The 21,754-nt window shown below is 38.7% G+C and overlaps 1 protein-coding gene across 1 annotated transcript in view; it reads right to left on the bottom strand.

Annotated features, from left to right (window-relative positions):
- LOC307122627 (phospholipid-transporting ATPase ABCA1-like) overlaps positions 1-21,161 on the bottom strand; it is a 111,218-nt gene extending 90,057 nt beyond the window's left edge. The window contains exons 1-4 of the mRNA XM_079810736.1: positions 21,028-21,161; positions 14,175-14,302; positions 10,832-10,930; positions 10,548-10,740 (exon numbers count right to left, since the gene is read on the bottom strand). Of these exons, the coding sequence (XP_079666862.1) occupies positions 10,548-10,740; positions 10,832-10,930; positions 14,175-14,302; positions 21,028-21,153 (546 nt within the window). The 5' untranslated portion in view covers positions 21,154-21,161. The remainder of the gene's footprint in view (positions 1-10,547; positions 10,741-10,831; positions 10,931-14,174; positions 14,303-21,027) is intronic.
- Between the last annotated feature and the right edge of the window lie 593 nt (positions 21,162-21,754).

The following is a 21,754-nucleotide window of genomic DNA, read 5'->3' as shown; positions in this document are numbered from 1 at the left end:
AACTGAAGAATGGGTCTTTACTGACTGTGTCTGATAGTCGATCAAAGAAACCACTTGTGCTCGTTACAGCTGACATCTCCAAGACCGGACGGTAAATAATATAATCAATCAAATTGCTTTCATGGGGGCCGTTTGCAGTGAAATACAGTTTACAACAACATAAATTGCCCAGTAAGCTCTTAATGCAGACACAATGGATGTGGAAGGTGTTTGAAAAGGTCACTGGGCTAATGTGAAGTCATTTAGCATTTTAGTGCAGTGATTTTCAGAGATACAGACGGACAAACAGGCGTAATTAAGGGGCACAATTTGGAAAAAGATTTCACATTTCAGACAAATTTCTGTTCCACACAAAGCTATGGCTCCAAAAGACTCACAATGTAGTGCACATGGACAATTTTTTTGGAATTTCATGGGAGCTCCATGAAGTGACAGATTTTCCTTGAATAGTAGGCCCTGGCTTAAAGTGGCCCATTATGCTATTTTAAAGGTTCCTTATTTTGTTTTGGAGGTCTCCTACAATAGTTTTACATGCATCCAAGAAACACTTTAATTTTCACATAATATATATTGCAGCATCACCTCTTTTCTCACTGTCTCTCAAACAGTTCAATCAAGGATTTGGTCTTTCTAAACCCCTCCTTTACAAGATCTAACACTGCCCTGATTGGTCAGATGGCCCAGTCTACTGTGATTGGTTTAGTGCTTACAGTGCGTGCAGTTCAGAATATCTTCATTCTTTCGGGAGACAATAACTCCATTTATCGTGCAATTTGATCTTTGAAACTCATGATCTATAACTATATTATACACTACATAAATGATAATATCCCAAAAAGCTAAATAGGGCCAACTTGAAGGGGTACCATCTAGAAGTTAATTACTGAAAGAAAAATATTTTCACAAAACTTAAATTTCTGTTCTCTATAGCATGACTTCAAAAGACTTGCAATAGTGCACAAGTCACATGTAGGAATGCGCGGTATACCGGTACTGGGAAAATACCGGTATATATTTTATTTCAAATGGGACAATATCATGATTTTGCTCATTTCGGTATATACTGCTGTTCCGAAATTCAGCGCTAGGGGGCAGTGCGGTACCCAAACTGACGTGAAACCGGCAAATGTGGCAACAAAGAACAAAATGAATACAGCAGTTGAATCTCACTCAACACGCCCAAAACTAATTAATAAAGAGAGTAGACGTGAAATTTGGAATTACTTTGCTTACAAAACTGCTGAAGAACCATCAAACCTTGCCAAGCATCTGTCACTTGCCATTCCTGTCTTGTACAAGACATTAAGAGATCGACAGGTGAGTGCATAATTCAAACGATCTAATTTAGACATTTATTTTCTTTTAACACTGATCAACGCACATACAAGATCATATCGTTTGAATATAACGAAATCTCCAGCGTTCGATTTCAACTAGTGACGTTTAGATTTCATAATAATATTTGCACGCATACTATTGCACTATTTACATTCGTGAAAGACATAACCAACTGTGTTTATGTGACTACTCACTAAAGATGGACATTTTTAACATAATTTTGTGTGTATTTGACTCAGGAAAAACAACTTAATTTGGAATGCGCAAGCTCTTTAGGCTTGTGTGATTGTTGTTTGTATGAGCGCAAAGAAAACTCTCTCTCAAAGAGCTTCCATTAAACGAAATTCCACGAAATTCTATAAAATCGCTTGCATGTTCAAATTGGTGAGGTTTAAAAATATGTGGGCAAGTGATTTCCGTCAGCTCTCCCGAAACATCAGCGAAAGTGTTGAATCTGAGTGTGCAGATTGCTTTTACAGTGCAGGGGCGATGTCTTTTGAAGCCAGAAGCAATTACCAAATTTTGAGAGCTAGAGAAGGGAGACATGCAGTATTGCTGAAATTACTTCTCACAAGAACGTTTCCAAAAGCCTGATTTGATGTGATAATCTTTGTTTGATTAATTTAATAATAAACATTTGCGGTAATTTCCCGGTTCATAAACCCCAAACTTGCGAGAGTAAAATTATGCGCAATACCCGCGCCAAAATTCAGACCCTGTTTGGTATCGATTTAATATCGGTACTTCGGTATTAGATTGTGGTACCGTACCGAGGCCAAAATTGTGGTATTGAGCCATCCCTAGTCACATGGACAATTTTTTGGGAGTCTCTTGGGAGCTTCTATGAACTGCAACATTTTCATTTAATAATCACTTGATATACTGTATAATATGATCAATATCATAATCACTTTTCCTCACTCAAAGCATCATATGACTTCAGAAGACAAATTGTATAAATCTTTTAATGAAGTAAATACTTCTCCATTTGACTTCCTCAAAAAGCACTGTATGATTGTGGAATTACATGTGTCACGATTCTATTATGTTTGGACTTTGTTTGCCATTTTCCCGCCTCAGATTGTAACCATAGTTACTAATTTGATTAATCATTCTGTTCATAATTCATCAGCTGTTTGTCTTTAATTACCTTGTTTGATCTGTGTAAGTCCTTGTTTCATTTGAGCTTTGTCCGGTCTCGTTTATACTACAGTTGTGTTTCCCTGCCTGCTTTATGTTTAAGTACCTGTGGATACTATTAAAAGACTCTTTGCATCTAATTATTCATCATTGTGCTTCTTCCTGCAATCGAACAGAAGACCTGACCCAAAATAAGATATAGTTGCAGTGTCTCTTTTGTGTGTATTTTTTTTCTTTTTGGTTTCTTTTCACACATGGATCTACCAGCAACTATTATGCCTGGAGCAGAGGGACCATTCGCTTGTGGATCACACCCAGGATTTCCTTGACCTGGCATGCCTGACACACAATGAATCGCTCCATGTATTTTACTACACCGACCTGAGAGAGCAGGCGAAGGCACGTCTGCCAGCGAACGGTCCCCGGTGGATTTCACCCCATATACTACATGCTGGTGATGAATGGACTGGATTTCTTCCCCGCAGGAGGACACTAGCTCCACTCCAGACTCCAGCCAGACACCACCGTGTGAGATGGACACAATGCCTGAGCTCACCGCAGACAGAGAGCCAGTGCAAGAAGGAGGGGTGGAACCCAGGCACACGTCTGACCAGGTGTGTGAGCCGGCCACATCGTCCATCACCTTGGGAGTTTTAGAGGAAATGGAGTGGAGCCCCTCCCACACTTGTGCCACTGTGAGTGAGTTTCTATTGGACTCAATGGACAGTTGGTTTGATTTTGGAGGATAATTCTCTGCCCCAACCCCCAACCCACCCAAATCAGATTCTTCAGATGAACTCATCCCACCCCGCCTCCCTCTCCTAACTCCTTTTCAGATGACAACCTGTACTTCTGCCCAGTCAGTCCACTGTCCCCCGTCAGCCCCTCTGTTCTACCTCAGCCTCTTCTCAGTGGCATGGATCCACCTTGGGCCTTCCGTGGGCCAGCTACTCCTATGCTTGTAGATCCCCTGGCTCCACTTCGACCACTGATCCAGTCACTCCATCTCGGCCCATTGCCCTGACTCCTCCGCTCCTCCCTCTCTCATCTCACCAGGGACCATCAGGCTTACGGCTCCACCAGGCTTCCTTGGCCTACCGGCTCTTCATTTGTCAGACGTCATCCTGCCTACGCCACGGACCAATGAGACGTCAGCTGTTCTCCATCTCTCAACCCCTATAGCTCTGTCCTACTTCCGGCTCTGTCTCAGCTCTCAGTCTCTCCAATTACACCACAGCCCTCCGGTACTCCTGTTCCACCTCGTGGGGTTGTTGTGGCCTCCAAAGCCAATGGTGTCATTCCGGAATATCAGCTCCATCTATTAGCGAACAGTCCCTCTGCTCCAGGCATAACAGAATCCCCGCCGGTTTCCATCCTGGCTGGACTCTGGGATTCCATCTGGCTTCCCCTGCTCTGGGCTTCTCCCTGGCTCCTCCCACCATCTACACCACCATGGTTTCCTCAGTTATCACCTCACCTGGATTTCCATCCTCCAGGTGGAGCCTCCTGCCGGTGCGAGGTCACACTTCTTCGGGAGGAGGCATACTGTCATGATCCTATTATGTTTGGATTTTGCTTGTCATTTTCCCTTGTCACCATTGTTACTATTTGACTTCATCAGCTGCTTGTCTTTAATTACCTTGTTTGATCTGTGTATTTAAGTCCTTATGTCCTTATCTGTGATTACTATTAAAAGACTTTGCATCTAATTCTTCATCTTCATGCTCCTTCCTGCAAACGTTGGTGACAACATAAGTGTGAGTTAATAATTCACACTTTTACTTTTAAAACCAGTGTTGTGAATTTTTTTGGAGGAACTGTATTATTACTATCAACAACCAAGGATAAAACCTAAAAAAAGCATGTCTAAAAATAAGATGGGGAAGTTTGGGAAAAGTTTGGAGTGTATTCAGTCCAGGCCCTATGAAACTTGCAGATGCAGTTTAATGAATATTTATCACTGTGATGAATAGTTGATACAACAACAACATTTATTTATAATAAATAACTACATTTATGTTGTTGTTGTTGATATGGCATCATTCATCGGTCTCTGGTTCTCTACATATGTATGTTTTTTTTCATTCAGTTCATATGAAAAGTCGTATGAAAGCCTGGCATGATTTCTTAAAGTGTCTTCTAAAATCTATTTGTTCTTCTTTTTTTTTTTTTTATCAAAACAGAACATAATTGATTTTACCAAATTTCTATACATTTAAAAAGGAAAATACTGTAAAGCTACTGAATCTTATCTGCAAGTGTCACGACAGCAATCAACGGCACACCACTTATGTTTCTATGGTAACTTAGAGCTCCTGCACTCAGATTCAAGCAGCTACATAGCTTGATAGTGGCAATGGTGAAAAGATTTTTAGAACAGCAGCAAAAATTATTAAAGTTTATAAAAAACCGACCGGACTTAAACTACAACTACCTAAATACAACATAAACAAAAAAGTTAATTAATAAATTAACTGCATTTTCTACTTAACATAAAATGCCAATTAGGACATAGTGGCCCAGTTTCGACAGGGCTTAGATTAAGCCCGGATTAGGCCTTAGTTCACTTAGGAAAAACATTACTGGTGTGAATCTATAGACAAAAAAAATGGCACGGACATATTTTAAAGGGTAACTAAACCCCTGCTCAGAGCTTAACTCCACCCACTGGCAATTTTCAAAAAAATGCTGCAAAAGTGGGCAGAGCCCGGCGGACACAGAGGGGACGAACCGAGGGCAGGGCTGAGCGGAGGGCGTGCACCTGAGACCCGCAGTGACGGATTGATTGACAGCTGTCAGACTCGCGAGTCGCAAAGATGGAGAATGACTGGAGTGACGCCGGCTTTGCAACAGAGCGGTCATTTCTCCTACCTTCACCTGAAGTGGAGGAGGGTGGATTGTCTGTAACAGACACAAACCCGGAGCCTTATCAATGCGAGCCGCTGGCTCAAACTGCGTTAACTCCCGATGCAGACGATGCTAGTGAAGCAGCCGCGCAAGAGAACCGACCTAATCTATCTGCGTCCGCGGCAACCACTTGCGTGTCAGGGTTTGAAAGCGCGTCTCATGTATGAAAATTATCTGTACACATGACGGGCGGCAATAATATCGCAAGAAAAGCCTGACGTGTACTGACAACTGCATTATTTAACCGTATTTTCTTCAATACAATGTTAAAGCAAGTGTCAAGTGAGTTTCATTCATAATGTTTACTTCATGTAATATGACAGTTCATACTGGAGTGAAGCCGTTCTCATCGTGTGATTGGGGGAAACATTTCTGAGGGCGTGGTGAGCTCGTGCCAGGGGCGCGGATAGTGAGCCGTTGGAAGTGCCATCCTACGTCACGATGTACCACAACGGCCAATAGGAAAATTCAACTGCAGTAGCCACCGTTCAACCTTAAGAGGGCAGCACTTTGACGGTTTTACACCATATTTTATAGAATTAAAACACTTTATACTCAAATGTCAAAACATTTACTCGAATCAATGAACAGCATTAATAAAGCCCCAGTATTACAGATCATTAACTAAAAAAAGTTGGTTTAGGGTTTAGTTACCCTTTAAGATATGTCAGAGAAAGTTGGTTTCAGTTAAAACAGCTCAAACATGCATTTTAATCTGGGACTAGACTTAAGCCTTGTCTGTGAAACCGGCCAAATTTGTTACTTTTTTGTTGAGTTTTCTGTGTTTTATTCACAGAAAAAATGATATGCCTATTGGTCAAAGTTGAAATTACACACTAACTGTCAAACGAAAGCAGATTTTTTTCATATGTTGACCTTCAAAACATTGACTACATGAAATGAAAAAGAAGAATATTGAAGAAAAAAAAAAAAACTGTATAGAAAACCATCTTGGTTATGTATGGTAACCCTCGTTCCCTGAAGGAGGGAACGGAGATGTATGTCAGAGATGATCCGACAAAGTGGATTGGGCTCACAAGCGATATCCTATTTTGTTGGATTATCTCTGACGTATGTCGAGAGTGACCGAATGAAAGGGAACAGCTGTTACACACAGTAGAAAAATTAAAAGTTCTGATATTTCTTTCCCCCACACCTAACCCTTCAGGGTATTCAAACGTGTTTGTGTGTGTTTGCTGCTGGTCTAATTAAAGCAGCATTTATTGCACAGTATCTGAAACCCTGAGGCATAAATAAGATTCATCCAGCCTCCATCATCTGAACACATCCATGATTTTGTTTTAAGACAAAACATCTCCTGTGTGTGTGTGTGTAGGACTTTCCTTATAAAGCTCAAAAATCAGAGTTCAGTAAAATGTGCATGTTTGCAAACTGGGTCAGCTTATTATATGTGCATGTGTGTGTGGTTTCAGCAGAGAAAACTTGTTTACTGAGAGAGAGAATAAGAAGATATTCTAAGTTTAAACTCAGAGTTGTGGAGGAGTGATTTGCATATCTGCTGATACAACATAGTTGTACAGAGAACTGTGTAGTCTGTGATATGTTACAAAAGAAATGTATACATATGAAAATTGGTTAAAATGGGATGTAGTGGATTGTGTGCAACTGTTTTTTTAAGCAAAGTGTTGATCATGTTGATAATTTAGAGACCTTATAATTTGCATATCAAATATGATACACTAGGGTTAATTTATACTCAAAACTGCAGTTGACCATGTAAAATGACAAGTTTAAAATCAAACAGAAACCTTTGCCATAAAGCTGCATTGACAGCCATGATTGGCAATACTATCTGACTATGACCAATACTCCTATTATGCCCCTATTATGCTTTTTGGGATATTACCTTTCATGTAGTGTGTAATATAGCTGTTTGATAATGTAGAAGATCTGCAAAATGTATGACAATGGAGTTATTGTTTCCCAAAAGAAAGAAGTGATTCTTCCTGCATGAACCTACTTAGGTTTGTAACAAATCAGCATAGTGCCAGCTTATGGTCTTCATTAGCCGCTCATGAACAATGTACTTTAGCTGTAGCTGAGGCCTGGAAGAGTTTGGTTTGTGTTGTCGACATGTCGACAAGACGCTGTTTTTTGCACTGCCAAGCAAGTCTACTTTGATGCACTTCCAAAGGATGAGCACTGGAATGGATATAGTAAAACCGATGGCATCATTACTGTTTATATCACTGCGCATACGTCAAATGCTGTGGAAGAGTTAAAATTTAGATATGGTAATGGTTACGTTTGGTTTTCCGACAAAGGCTTTAAGGGGTCAACCAATCACAACAGACTGGGCCATATTACCAATCAGAGCCGAGATGGCTCTTGGAAAGGAGGGGTTTAGAGAGATCCTTGATTGAGACACTGTGAGAAAAGATGTTGCAATGTATATGATGAGAAAATTAAAGTGTTTTTCGATTTTGGATGCATGTAAAACTATTGTGAAAGAGACCTGCAAAACAAATTCAGGAACTTTTGAACTGCGCCACGTTATCGACCAGGCAGAACAATCCTTCCAACCACTATAGATAGATTCTCAAATACCTTACCTGATCTGGCTCAGCTGCTAAGTGAACCCAAACAAACAGATGAACTAGAGGAAATGACTAGCAGTATGAGCACCATTTTCTCTAGTACATTAGAAATTGTAGCACCAATTAGATTAAAAAAGGTTAGAGAGAAAACTAAAGCACCATGGTACAACAGTGCTACACATGTTATCAAGAGAGAAACTCGTAACTTAGAGCTTAAATGGAAACATACTAATTTAGAGGTCTTTAGAATCGCATGGAAAGAAAGTATGTCACGTTATAAAAAGGCCCTAAAAGCAGCCAGGGCTGAGCATCTCCGCAAACTAATAGAAAATAACCAAAATAACCCAAGGTTTTTATTTAACACTGTGGCTAGACTAACAAATAAACAAGCATCGCCTGAACAAAATATTCCGTTACAGTTTAGTAGTAATGATTTTATGAACTTCTTCGCTGACAAAATAGAAAGCATCAGAAACAAAATTGTAAATGTACAATCATTAATGATGTCTTATGATTCAACCGCAATTATCGCCCCTCAAGAACTACTACACCGCTTTACAACCATAGGACAGGAAGAGCTAAATAAACTTATCATTGCATCTAAACCAACAACATGTTTATTAGATCCAATACCCACTAAACTACTGAAAGAGTTGTTACCTGTAGTGGAAGAGCCTCTTCTCAATATTATTAACTCGTCTTTATCTTTAGGTCATGTTCCAAGAATATTCAAGTTGGCAGTCATAAAGCCTCTCATTAAGAAGCCACAATTACATCATAATAACCTAGCAAATTACAGACCAATATCAAATCTTCCATTCATGTCTAAAATACTAGAAAAAGTTGTGTCCGCTCAATTGTGCTCTTTCTTGCAAGAAAATGATATCTATGAAAAATTTCAATCAGGATTCAGGCAGCATCATAGCACAGAAACTGCACTCGTTAAAATCACAAATGATTTACTTCTAGCTTCTGACCAAGGCTGTATCTCAATACTAGTTCTACTTGATCTTAGTGCTGCGTTCGATACTATAGATCATAAAATACTATTAGATCGACTTCAAAATTACACTGGTGTTCAGGGACAGGCATTAAACTGGTTTAGATCGTATTTATCAGACCGCTACCATTTTGTCTGTCTAAATGGGGAAAAATCAAAGATAACATCAGTAGACTATGGGGTGCCGCAAGGATCCGTGCTAGGCCCTCTGCTATTCTCAATATATATGCTGCCACTTGGTAATATTATAAGAAAACATGGAATTAATTTCCACTGTTATGCTGATGACACTCAATTATATATTTCATCACGACCAGATGAAAACGCTAAATTATCTAAACTGACAGCGTGTGTTGATGATATTAAACACTGGATGACGTGTAATTTTCTGCTATTAAATTCAGATAAAACGGAGGTGTTACTTATTGGTCCAAAAAATTGCCCACAAAACCTCTCACAATACAACTTTAACTTGGAAGGATGTCCTGTCACTTTATCCACTACAGTAAGAGACCTGGGTGTTATATTAGACCGCAACTTATCTTTCGAAAGTCATATTTCATATGTTACAAAAACGGCATTTTTCCACCTTAGAAACATTGCCAAGCTACGTAACATGCTATCTATTTCTGATGCAGAAAAGTTAGTTCATGCATTCATGACCTCGAGACTAGATTACTGTAATGCTTTATTAGCTGGTTGTCCTGCATCATCGATAAACAAACTGCAGTTAGTCCAAAACGCAGCTGCTAGAGTGCTTACTAGGTCAAGAAAATATGATCATATAACACCAATTTTATCATCCCTACACTGGTTACCTATTAAGTTCCGTATCAATTACAAAGTATTGCTACTGACCTATAAAGCCCTAAATGGGTTAGCTCCAGTGTATTTAACTGATCTTTTATCGCCCTACAATCCATCGCGCTCTTTAAGATCACTAAACTCGAGGCTTCTGGTCATTCCTAGGATATCTAAGTCCACTAAAGGAGGGAGGGCTTTTTCACATTTAGCTCCTAAACTCTGGAATAGTCTTCCGGATATTGTTCGAGGTTCAGACACGCTGTCCCAGTTTAAAACTAGATTAAAGACGCATCTCTTTAGCCAAGCATTCACATTATAATTAAGTTTTATACTACAGTTAAATCGCACCAACAGCATTAATATTCTGAACAGCAGCTATGCTAATTATTTCCCATCTGCTTTTCTGTTGTTATCTCGGGACACTAGTCCCGAGGTAACTAGTTCGTCAGCTCCAGTTTGTATCCAGCCTCTGATGGAGACTTCAGATGCCCCGACACCTGTGATGAGACGACTCGACGCCTGTGAAGAGACGACTCAACGCCAGCGTTGTTATGGCCTAAAATAATACATGATTGATTAACTTATCCTAACATTTTTTCTTTAACATTCTCTTTTCTAACATTTTTCAATGTACATTTATGAAATGCACTTTCTGTGAAGCTGCTTTGAAACAATGTGTATTGTGAAAAGCGCTATACAAATAAATTTGAATTGAAATTTGAATTGAATTGAACTTTAAAACAGCATATTAGGGGCACCTTAATTCAAATGGTTCACGAGTTTGATCAAATGTGGCTGACCTGTGGTGGTGGTAAACCCCCGGCTCCAGGCGGGCAGTCTGGCAGCATGATGCTCCGTTGCGGTGTGCTGCATTGGCATTCAGGCGATGGGTTCTCTATGCTCCAGTTACCCTTCTCAAAGATCTCACTGACGGATGGATCCACCGCAGGAGTGAACCAATCAGTGCCTCCCGCAGGGTTACAGGGTAATTTACTGAAGGAGGAACAAGAAACACATGGTCAGCTGCTGCACCACACCACCTGTGTGTGTAATAACCGTGTGTGCGTGTGTGTGTGCTGCTCACGGTATGGGGTTGGTGCTCATGCAGCGCGTTCCAAATCCTGGTGAACTGAGCAGAGCATTTGTCACTTTCTCCACCTGAGCTACACCAGGACCATCAAAACTGCAACATACACACACAATATTTGTTATCAACCAAGGAAAATGAGTGTGTTGAATGTAGTCACTATAACTAGCTTTAAAAGTTTGTGGTCCTTAAGATTAAGTTTCTTATGTTCACCAAGGCTGCATTTATTTGATCAAAAATACAGTAAAAACAGTAATATAGTGAAATGTTATTACAATTTAAAATACTTGAATTAGTGCTGTCAAAATAAGCATGTTAAAGGTGGGGTAGGTGTTATTTCAAAAATGCTTTATAAAAGTGTCTTGGGCCGAGGACCAAAACAAACTTGTAGCCAATCAGCAGTAAAGGGCGTGTCTACGAATGATGGTGTGAAGAGAGTGCTCAGTGCACATCATTATTCAAAATAAACGACACAGGATGGACATTAGCCGAGCGACGACAGAAAGAGAGAGACGGCAGATAAAAAAACACATGTGGAAAATGTCTATGGAACAAAAGAAGGATTACGATCAGGCAAGCAGTATCAGCTTTCCAGCGCTGGAGAGAACTCAAGGAGCGAAGGCCGAGGTTGCTTTATTTCTTTTCGATAGGCCAGTAACATTGATTTTGTTTTGTTTCACAAAACTAATACATGCTGGCTTTTGCTTGAATATGCTGATGCTTGTGTGTTATGTTTGCTTGTTTGTCCATTTGCAATCGTATTGTCATTCACTTCAGCGATGATAAAGACCCATTCATTTCCACACCGTATAAGCTAAGGCTGGGCAATTTTATTGATTCTGCGATATAAATCAATATTTTTTCTCCCAAGAAAGTATCGATTTTTAAGCCGCGAGTATCGATACATAAGTCCCATTCAAATCCCCGTGTTTACCCCCATTTGCGTTGCAGGAAGAGCGATTTGGTCAGCCAGCCGCTAGTATCGCTGTAGAGCAAGTTACCCGTACTACTAACTTTACACAGACGCCGACGTCTACCTCTTCTTGTTTACGGAGTCAGAGCGAGGAGATTAAAAAAAATGGCGGCGAATATAAATCCAGCGCCTTCATGCTTAAAAGCAGATGTGTGGGAGCACTTTGGGTTTAAAAAGAAGAAGGAAAGCGACGACTCAGACTCAGGGGTCAACAACATGAGTCACCCGCAAGGACCACACGAGTTGCCCGCGGGTCTGTTCTAAAAATAGCTCACCATAGCAGCTGCGTTCAGTCGCTTCCGTGTTCATTTAAGCGCAGGGCTCCAGACTGAAGCCGAATATATACTAGTAGTCTGTAAATAATAAACTGCTAAATTACTCCTGCATGTTATGCGTCTGTGTGGAAGACGGGCGCAGCGCGCGCGCAATCGCTCTTGTAGTCTCTGCCGACACGAACGCATAAACCGTCACTTCATGTTTCATTTGAGAAAACTGGGTGCGTCTCAATCAGCTCCTGGTTCAGTAGTCAGGGCACTGATCAGGACACAAGTCAATGGGCTGATCCCTGATCAGTGCCCTGACTGAACTAGGGAGCTGAATGACTGAGACGAATGAATGCACCCACTGTCATATCATGAACACAGACACTGGTAATCACGGCAACCCGTCAAAATAAAAGTTCGGTTTAACGTGAAGAGATTGACTACAGATTGTAGCCTACAGTAAATTTAGCTACGTCTCTATGTAATAATAATACGTCTCTACTAATAATAATAATTATGAAATAAATAATACTAATTATATAATTATTAATGGTTGCTTATTTTTCACTTGATCTTTCATTTATAAACAATGTTTACTTTTAAACAGCATACAGCCTTTACATGTTTATGTATTATTTACTTATGATTATCATCATATATAATAAAACATTTATTTAAAAAAAAATAGTGGTATTGTACCGATTACTGGAACTACTACTATACTGTACTATACTGTAAAACAGTTTGGATAGTTGTTAATATGAGAATTATGATGCATTATTTAAGAGTTTTAAGTATTATATAACATGAGTAGCTCTCTTTGACAGTTTGACTTTCTTTTTTAAAAAGTAGCTCTCAAATGAAAAAAGGTTGGAGACCCTTGACAAAGCATCGCGGTTGATTTGCAAGCTGTGTGACACAAACGTGAAATACTCTGGAAATACTACCAAGTGTCAGTGTCAAGCTAAAAAAGCTGTCAAAGAAACTGTTCAGAACAGGCCACTTGCTGAAATTTTTAAAACTCCATTGTTAATTGCAATACTGCACTTTATTTACTTTTCAAAGGCTTGTAAGCTACAGTTTGCACTGTTTCAATAAATGGAACTAATTTTCTCAACACATCTTTGATTCATTTTGTCTAGCATTTGCAAGCTGTAGACTCTCTGTCCAGTCAGAGACATATATTGTGTAATTGATGATTTTAGTTTTCTGTTCAGTTAATTCAATCCAAGTAAATGAAACACTCACAAGATGTCACCAAAATCACTCCGTCCCCTTTAAATCTTTCAGAAAATGATGTAAGTGTATCGAATTATATTGAATCTTTGAATATATTTGAAAATGTAATTTATGCCTGTGGTCAAAGCACAGTGGCTTTTCAGCAAAATTACTCTAGTATGTCACATGTCAGAAATCATTATAATATGCTGATTTGCTGCTCAAGAAACATTTCTTATTATTATTAACATTAAAAACAGCTGCTTTATATTTTCGTGGAAACAATAATTTTTTTTCAGGACTCTTTGATGAAAAGAAACTTTAAAAGAACATTTATTTGAAAAAATAAATTGTTTGTAACATTATAACATGTCCTTGCAGAATAAAAGTATTATTTTCTTGGTAACACTTTACAATAAGTTCCTATTAGTTAACATTACTAACAATGTAATATTAAATGCATGTAATAATATGATGTAATAATACAGTATATAATATAGTAATAATAATATTACTATATTATGTAAAAATATAGCAATATATTTGCAACAATTTATTTATGTTTTTTGACGATAGTTAAGAGGTCCACTCATACCTATTAAATAATATTAACATATACAACTTTTGATTTTAATAATGTATCACAAAATTTTGAAATTAACAGTAACTAAGATTAATCATGTTTTTTTCAGTGTTAGTTCACGTTAATTTAAAAAGTTGATCAAAAAAATGTTTTAATGTAAAGTGTTCCCAATTTCTTAAAAAAAATACTGACCCAAAACTTTTGAATATTTGTTGATTAAATAATAATAATAATAATTATTATTATTATTACTATTATTATAATAATATGTTGCCACATTTAGCTAAGTTAATGTGTGCGCACCTGTAGAAGGTATTCTGTGGAGCTCCGTACATCCAGGGCTGAAGCTCCAGACTGGGATAATCCATAAACGGAGGAACAATCAGAGAGAAGATGAGAGCCAGACACACAAAGAATGCCGGCATCACGACCTGATACACAAACAAACACATACACACGTGTTAAAAGATGAGGGGATAATCAGTGTCAATATATTGGATCTGTCTATTAGGTCTTAAAGTGACAGCAGCCTTATACCTGCTGCTGTTTGTGTCATTATTCTTAATCAAATAACAAAAAGACAATAAGAAAATCACTCACTGATCTTAACTGAACAACTTCGTAGCTTTAATTAGAATCAATGCATATTTAATTTACACAAAATGCACAGCCACAAACGTGGAGAAAACGGTGTATTTTCATCTCTTATGCTGTTTCCATTTATCAAAGTAACCTGGTTACCGGTTGAATTTATATCTATGGAGACAGTTAAGTCCCCCTATATAGTTTTTCATATTACAAAGATAAGATATTAACTTAATGACATGCAGTAGTATTTAGTTGGACTCAGATTAAAAAAATTAAAAGAGTTAAAATACATTATTTTTGGACTCAGTTTATTGTTCATTGACAACTATTAGTGCAAAAAAAAGTGCAAACATATCGCAATTCAGACTTTTTTCTCTTACAATTACAAGTCCAATTCTTAGGGGGAAAAGACTGGCTTTTTTCTCAAAATTGGGAGTTTATATCTCACAATTCTGACTTTATAACTCACAATTGCGAGTTTATATCTTGCAATTTAGACTTTATAACTCGCAAGCTTCCATAACATTCAACTTCGGGTACAGGCAAGTACACCTGGCTGCAGAAAGGGTGGGGCTGTATGTGTCACTCCGCCTCATACCTACTCAGATTAGCTCGATCGTCTTTCATAAGCATACACGATAGAAAATGTGCTCATAGTCGGTGTTGGACGTATATGTATATGTCATTCAAATCAATATGAACTGGAACAGCTGTGCACAAAACCTTCATTATATAGCACAGAATAAAACAATAATTAGTCTTTATTTCGCAATGTCCCTGAAATTATTGTTTTGCTAAATTAAGCTGGTCTTTACACTAATGCACGAACAACCCCACAACATTTAAGCAAATGTATTGGTTGATTCTCCACAGCAGGAGGGTCAGGTCTTCAGGTAGAGGAATGAACTGTGAATGATTCATGCTGTGATTACTTCATATCACAATATGAGAAGGGAAATGAAAAAGATATTTCAGTATCGTTTTAATTTAAATTTACATGGCAAGACACACTTATAGTTACAGGTGTTATTGTTTTTATAAGCCGTGTCGAGTGCAGATGTTGGATAACTAAATGACACAGGATAATGTGTCTGCCATGTTACACCGGTCAGGCATAACATTATTCCTAATATTGTGTTGGTCCCCCTTTTGCTGCCAAAACAGCCCTGACCCGTCGAGGCATGGACTCCACTAGACCTCTGAAGGTGTGCTGTGGAATCTGACACCAAGATGTTAGCAGAAGATCCTTTAGGTCCTGTAAGTTGCGAGGTAGGGCCTCCATGGATCGGACTGGCCACAGCCACCAGGGAATACTCTTTATATGAAAGGGTATACATGGTCTGCAACAATGCTTAGGTAGGTGGTACATGTCAAAGTAACATCCACATGTTTCCCAGCAGAACATTGCCCAAAGCCTCAGCCAGCTTGCCTTTCTCCCTTAGTGCATCCTGGTGCCATGTGTTCCGCAGGTAAGTGACACACACGCACCCGGCCATCCACGTGATGTAAAAGAAAACATGAATCATCAGACCAGGCCACCTTCTTCCATTGCTCCGTGGTCCAGTTCTGATGCTCATGTGCCCACTGTTGACAGGGGTCAGCATTGGGCACCCTGACTGGTCTGCGGCTATGCAGCCCCATACGCAACAAACTGTGATGCACTGAGTATTCTGACAACTTTCTATCAGAGCCAGCATTAACTTCTCGAGCAATTTGAGCTACAGTAGCTAGTATTTTTGATCGGACCACGCAGGCCAGCCTTTGCTCCCCCACCAACCTGTCACCAGTTCACCACTGTTCCTTCCTTGGACCACTTTTGATAGATACTGACCACTGCAGACAGGGAACACCCCACAAGAGCTGCAGTTTTGGAGATGCTCAAGGTCTTCTCCGAGACCCGCTAGTGATGTCTGTTTCGTGTGCAAATCTTTTGAGCCGATTCTTTTCAATCAACTGGTTCACAAATAACATCAAATGGTTCAGTTGTGAATTAGACTGATCCAGAATATAAAACTTGCAGCAAGCAATCAAATGAACAATAAACACTTGATTTGGCCTTGTCCCGCTCAAATGAGCCAAGATCCGGGAGTAATATGATATTCAAGTGTGCGCCCAAAAATTCATAATAATGGCAAACTGAGCTCTAAGGTTGATCTTATTTGTATTAGAAACCTCTCTTTTACTGGAGTATTTATTAGTGTTTCTCTACTATTTCTCTACTAGACTACAGGGTTTTTGTAAACCATCCATCGTGAATAAACATTTCATAATTTCTCTTGCCATTGCGGGATGTAGACTAATGTTGTATTGTCTGTGCATTATAGTGAAGACAACACCGAACACATTTCCAATTATGTATGCCTATATGAAAGACGACACTTGTAGCCACGCCCCATTCTGCAGTCTGTAGCCAGATCCTTCTCGGTACAGGAGTGCAAGCCTAATTTCACTGCATCTAGACCTTTAAAGATTAACAGGTCATGAACACGTCAAAGTTAACGGTACATTGTGATGCAATGCGATACAATGGATGCTTCAATACAATATAATTATGCACCCGTTCATAAAGACAAATGTACCAGTTTATGATGTTTAATTTGATACGTCTCAAACGGTTGCAGCACGTCATTTCAAAAACCGCGACCAGTGCAGACACGTTGGATGGGTTTATTATAAGCAAGAGGCTTGCGTTTGCTCAAGACAAAGTGTTAGCCTACTTAATTGTTTTCATGACACATAACAACACAGCTAAACAAATTCCCAATATGTTGGACCTTTTATTTACCTGTTGAGACATGCTTTCACAAGCACCCGCAAGAGCTGTGTTTGTGATGTTTGAGTCGTGGGAGGCACGCAAGGTACGAAAGGAGCGTTTCAAGGTTGTTTGAAAGCGTGCTTTATTTTCATAATTCCACTAGGTGCCACTACATACTTCACCTTTAATGGAATACAGGTTTAAAAATAACATACACTCTACTTACATTATAAAATAGCATAGAACATTGCATAAGTGCATGAATCGGGATGCACCTATTGAATGTTTATGGCACAGTGCTATCTAAGTGCATTTAACGTCTGGATTGTGGTTGCTTAGCCTTAGTGAATAAGCTGCAGGTTTGCGTGCAGAAAAAACGTGCAGAAGTGGCGCAAGTTTTTAGTGAATTGCCCCTCTCCCCTCATCTCTCTTTGGCAGACGAGTGTCATGTGCTTGTGTTGGCTCAGTTAAATGTGTAAAAGGGTTCAATTAAACACTTTCAAAAACTGGCACTGTCACCCTTCATTCCCAGCATAATTAATTTCTATCTATTCTTCCACTCTGCTATCTCTCCAAATGTTCTCCTTTCATTCCATTTCTCTGCTGACAGACGGAGCGAAACCAGTGCACACAAAATCTCAGAGCGAGAGAGACAGGCTGCATAGGAGTCGACGACACGGCTTCACTCCAGCTGATTAATTACACTCCATGATTGTCCAATTAATTCAAACACCCAATTCAAACACTCTCTGTTTACACTGAGGAAAATGTAAATGTGCCGGAGACAGAGAACGCATCGGGAATAATAAAGGAGAAAACAATGGAACATCTTTCCCCTGAGAGAACCAGGGTGACGAGCGTCAGCCAATACAGAAAAATGGAGAATGTGCACAATGATGCTAGTTATTTGACCAAGCGCTGAGAACATGGCCTGTATTTACATACTGTACAATGGTCAGTGACATGATGTGTGGATTTTTGTGTCCAAGTGCAAAATAATTTGATAAATTCATGACATGTCACTTTTAGTTTGAAATAATTTTTAGTATATTTAAATAATACATATGTTTTATCTTAAAGGATTAGTTCACTTCAAAATGAACATTTCCTGATTTCTTACTCACCCCATATTCATGTCTTTCTTTCTTCAGTCGAAAAGAAAATAGTTTTTTTGAGGAAAACATTCCAGGATTTTTCTCCACACCGTTGACTCCCATGGCAATTCAAATGTTGAAGGTCCAAATCAAAGCAGTTTAAAAGGGCTTCGAAGGGCTTCAGAGGCTTTGCGCGATCCCAGATGAGGAACAGGGTCTTATCTAGTGAAACAATCTGTCATTTTTCAAAAATAAAATAAAAATGAATATACTTTTAACCTAAATTGCTCATATTGCACTTGTCTGCGCTCGCCAGTGATTGCGCAATCATGTTGAAAAGGTCACACTAGACGTACACTCTCAAAAAAAAAAGAGTACAAATTGTACCTTTTAAGGTACAAGTGTCCGTCACTGGGGTGGTACCTTTAAGGGTACATTTTTGTACCTTTAAGTCAGGGGTAGGCAAGTTCAGTCCTAAGGAGCTGATGTACAGGAAAGTTTAGCTCCAACCCTACTAAGCTACCACAGTATAAAACTCATGGCTCCCAGCATGCATTTCCGCATTAAGTATGTCACCATTGTTGAGATTCATATGCTGATTCTTGATATCTGTGTGCGTTTTATTGAAAACTTTTTTCTCCCTAGAATGTATTTAAAAATCCAAATTCAGAATGCCTGATCTGAGGCAAGAAAGTATTGTTGGTGAATATTATTTATTGATATTTTTAGTCAGTGATGAGTTTAGTCAACCATTTTTCTTCATGACTATTTTTGTTTATGGCTTCTTTTGATTTGAACAGATTTTGTGTTTTGTTAACACTGTAACAAAAACCACAAACTCGCATACAAATCAAAGTCAAACTGCCCAACTAAAGAAAACACTCATCACCACAATGGTGACCAAATATTTTCAATAAAACCAACATCTAAACCTCTGTTAATTCTCAATAAGAGCTTCTATAGATATCTTTGGTGACAAACTCTGCAGGAAAGCGACTCACTAGGACCGAACTTGCCTGCCAATGGTTTAATTGTACCCTAAGGACCAATTATGTACCTTTAAAGGTACAGTTATACGTTTTGTTCTTCAAGGAACAAAATTGTACCTCCACTGTACCTTTTTTTCTGAGAGTGTAGGCGGAAGTACCACCCCAAGAGAACGTGCGAGGACTAATACAAACAGCCTTTACCAAAAAACACTCCATCTTCAACTTCAAAATCGTCCGACATCGTTGTTGTATCTTTTTTTTTTGCTAAAGGACGTTATTAGTCTTCGCATTTGCGGTACTTCGCGGTACTTCTGCCTATGTCTAGTGTGACCTTTTTGACGTTATTGCGGCATCACTGGCGAGCTGCAGAGCAGCGCAAGATGAGCAAGTTAGGTTAAAAAGTATATTCATTTAAACATTTAAAAAAAAAAAAACGATCGTTTGGCTAGATGAGACCCTATTCTTTGTCTGGGATCGTGCAGAGCCTCTGAGGCCCTTCGAAGCCCTTTGAAACTGCATTGATTTGGACCTTTAACATTTTGGTTGCCATGGAAGTCAATGGTGTGTAGAAAAATCCTGGAATGTTTTCCTCAAAAAACTGAAATTTCTTTTCAACTGAAGAAAGAAAGACATGAACATCTTGGATGAGATGGGGGTGAGTAAAATATCAGGAAATTTTCATTTTGAAGTGAACTAATCCTTTAAACCCCCCAAAGGTTGTGCAACTGTCCGAACAAATGAACAGACTAAGAAAACTATTTAAAATGGTGTCTTAATAATAAAATAATTAAATTTAAACTAAATACTATGGGCATCATATAAACACATTTTATAAATATCAGTAGTTTTAAAGCTGTTGAGATTGAAAAACTTTTGCCCAGCAATTTGTATATTCTTAAATGTCAGGGTGGCAAGGTAATAACACTAAACATGATAATGCATCATCCAGAGGAGCCCAACTGATCCTTGTTGCAAAGTAAAAAGGTTTGTAGATCTCTCTCAAATACTGATTAAAAACTGCACATTTTGGTACACTTTCCATGTCAGGTGGAACAACTACAGTATATACATAGAACTATTTGGTTTACATTTATTAATTTTGCAGACGCTTTTATCCACACTGACTGGTTGTACTGACTGACATAAAAACAGTCAATAAATGAATTCAAACACTTTGAAATGTTATTTAACATCTGACACTTGCTTAAACACATTGTTCATGACTCAAAAATGTGCATTAAGATAAATAAATATAAAAACATTTTGAAGCTTTAATGGTCTAAATGACCCACAGCCTTCATAAACCCTATAGTAACAGATATTGCAGATACAGCTTTTGGAGTTTATGTCTCACAATTCTGACTTTATATCTCGCAATTGTATGTTATAAAGTCAGAAGTGTGTGACATAAACTCGCAATTGCGTGATATGAAGTCGCAATAACCTGTTTTTTATTATTATTATTATGTGGCGGAAACAAGCTTCCATAGCTTACAGACGTATTTTTTTTTAAACTAGATATTTTTTAGTTTTTTTTGATGGGTCAATGCATTTGGTGCTAAACACTTTTGCTTGGATTCACGCTGCAGCTCAGCACTGCCTAAACCTATAAAACCCATTAAAACCCACAGCTGCAGAATGTAAAATATAGTGAAATTGACTTAAAGGAAGAAAAGGAGTGGAAGAGGGTATTTACAGTGCATTTGTGCTGATATGTCTGTTGGTTTTACCTGAGCGATGATTCCTCTCCGGCTTCTACGGGCATGGTGAAATCTTTTGATAAAAAGAGCTAAAAACTGCTGTTTGATCAGTGACCAACCCATGATGATGTATGACCCTTTGCCATTCGCACACATGGGTCGCTGTGTGTCTGTAACGTAAACAATAAATTCACATGGGTTATTACAACTACTTCACTGTTACAATTGTACCAACTATTATACCTCAGTATTACAACTACATCATTGTAACAACTGCCCCACTGTTACAGCTACCTTAAAGGGGTCCTATAATGCCCTTTTTTTACAAGATGTAAAATAAGTCTCTGATGTCCCCAGAGTGTGTATGTGAAGTTTTAGCTCAAAATACCCCACAGATAATTTTTTATAGCATGTTAAAGTTGTCACTTTTTGAGGGTGAGCAAAAAATGTATAGTTTTTTTTTAGTGAAGTGCCTTGAAATGCGCAGCATTATTCAATGTGTTGACGTAATTTCCCCTGAAACGGCTCCAGCTGTTAACAGCTCCTCCACTTTTTTAAAACAGCCAATAGCATTTTGTTAATATCACAGTTTGACTAGAGCCTTTCTGTTTGTTTTTTTCTGTCTCTAACCGTTTCTCATCATAATCTCCTCCATATCGCTTTGAAATACAGCATTCTGTGCAAAATTTAAATGGGTCCGATATGTTTTGTTGTCTGCGCCGACTCACGCATATGATCCGCTCTGCACTCTCGTGTC

Source organism: Gobio gobio, assembly GCF_949357685.1.
Source record: "Gobio gobio genome assembly, chromosome: 2".
In the NCBI taxonomy this organism is placed as follows: Eukaryota; Metazoa; Chordata; class Actinopteri; order Cypriniformes; family Gobionidae; genus Gobio; species Gobio gobio.
Note: the sequence above shows the minus strand (reverse complement) of the source record. Positions and strands in the feature narration are given on the sequence as shown.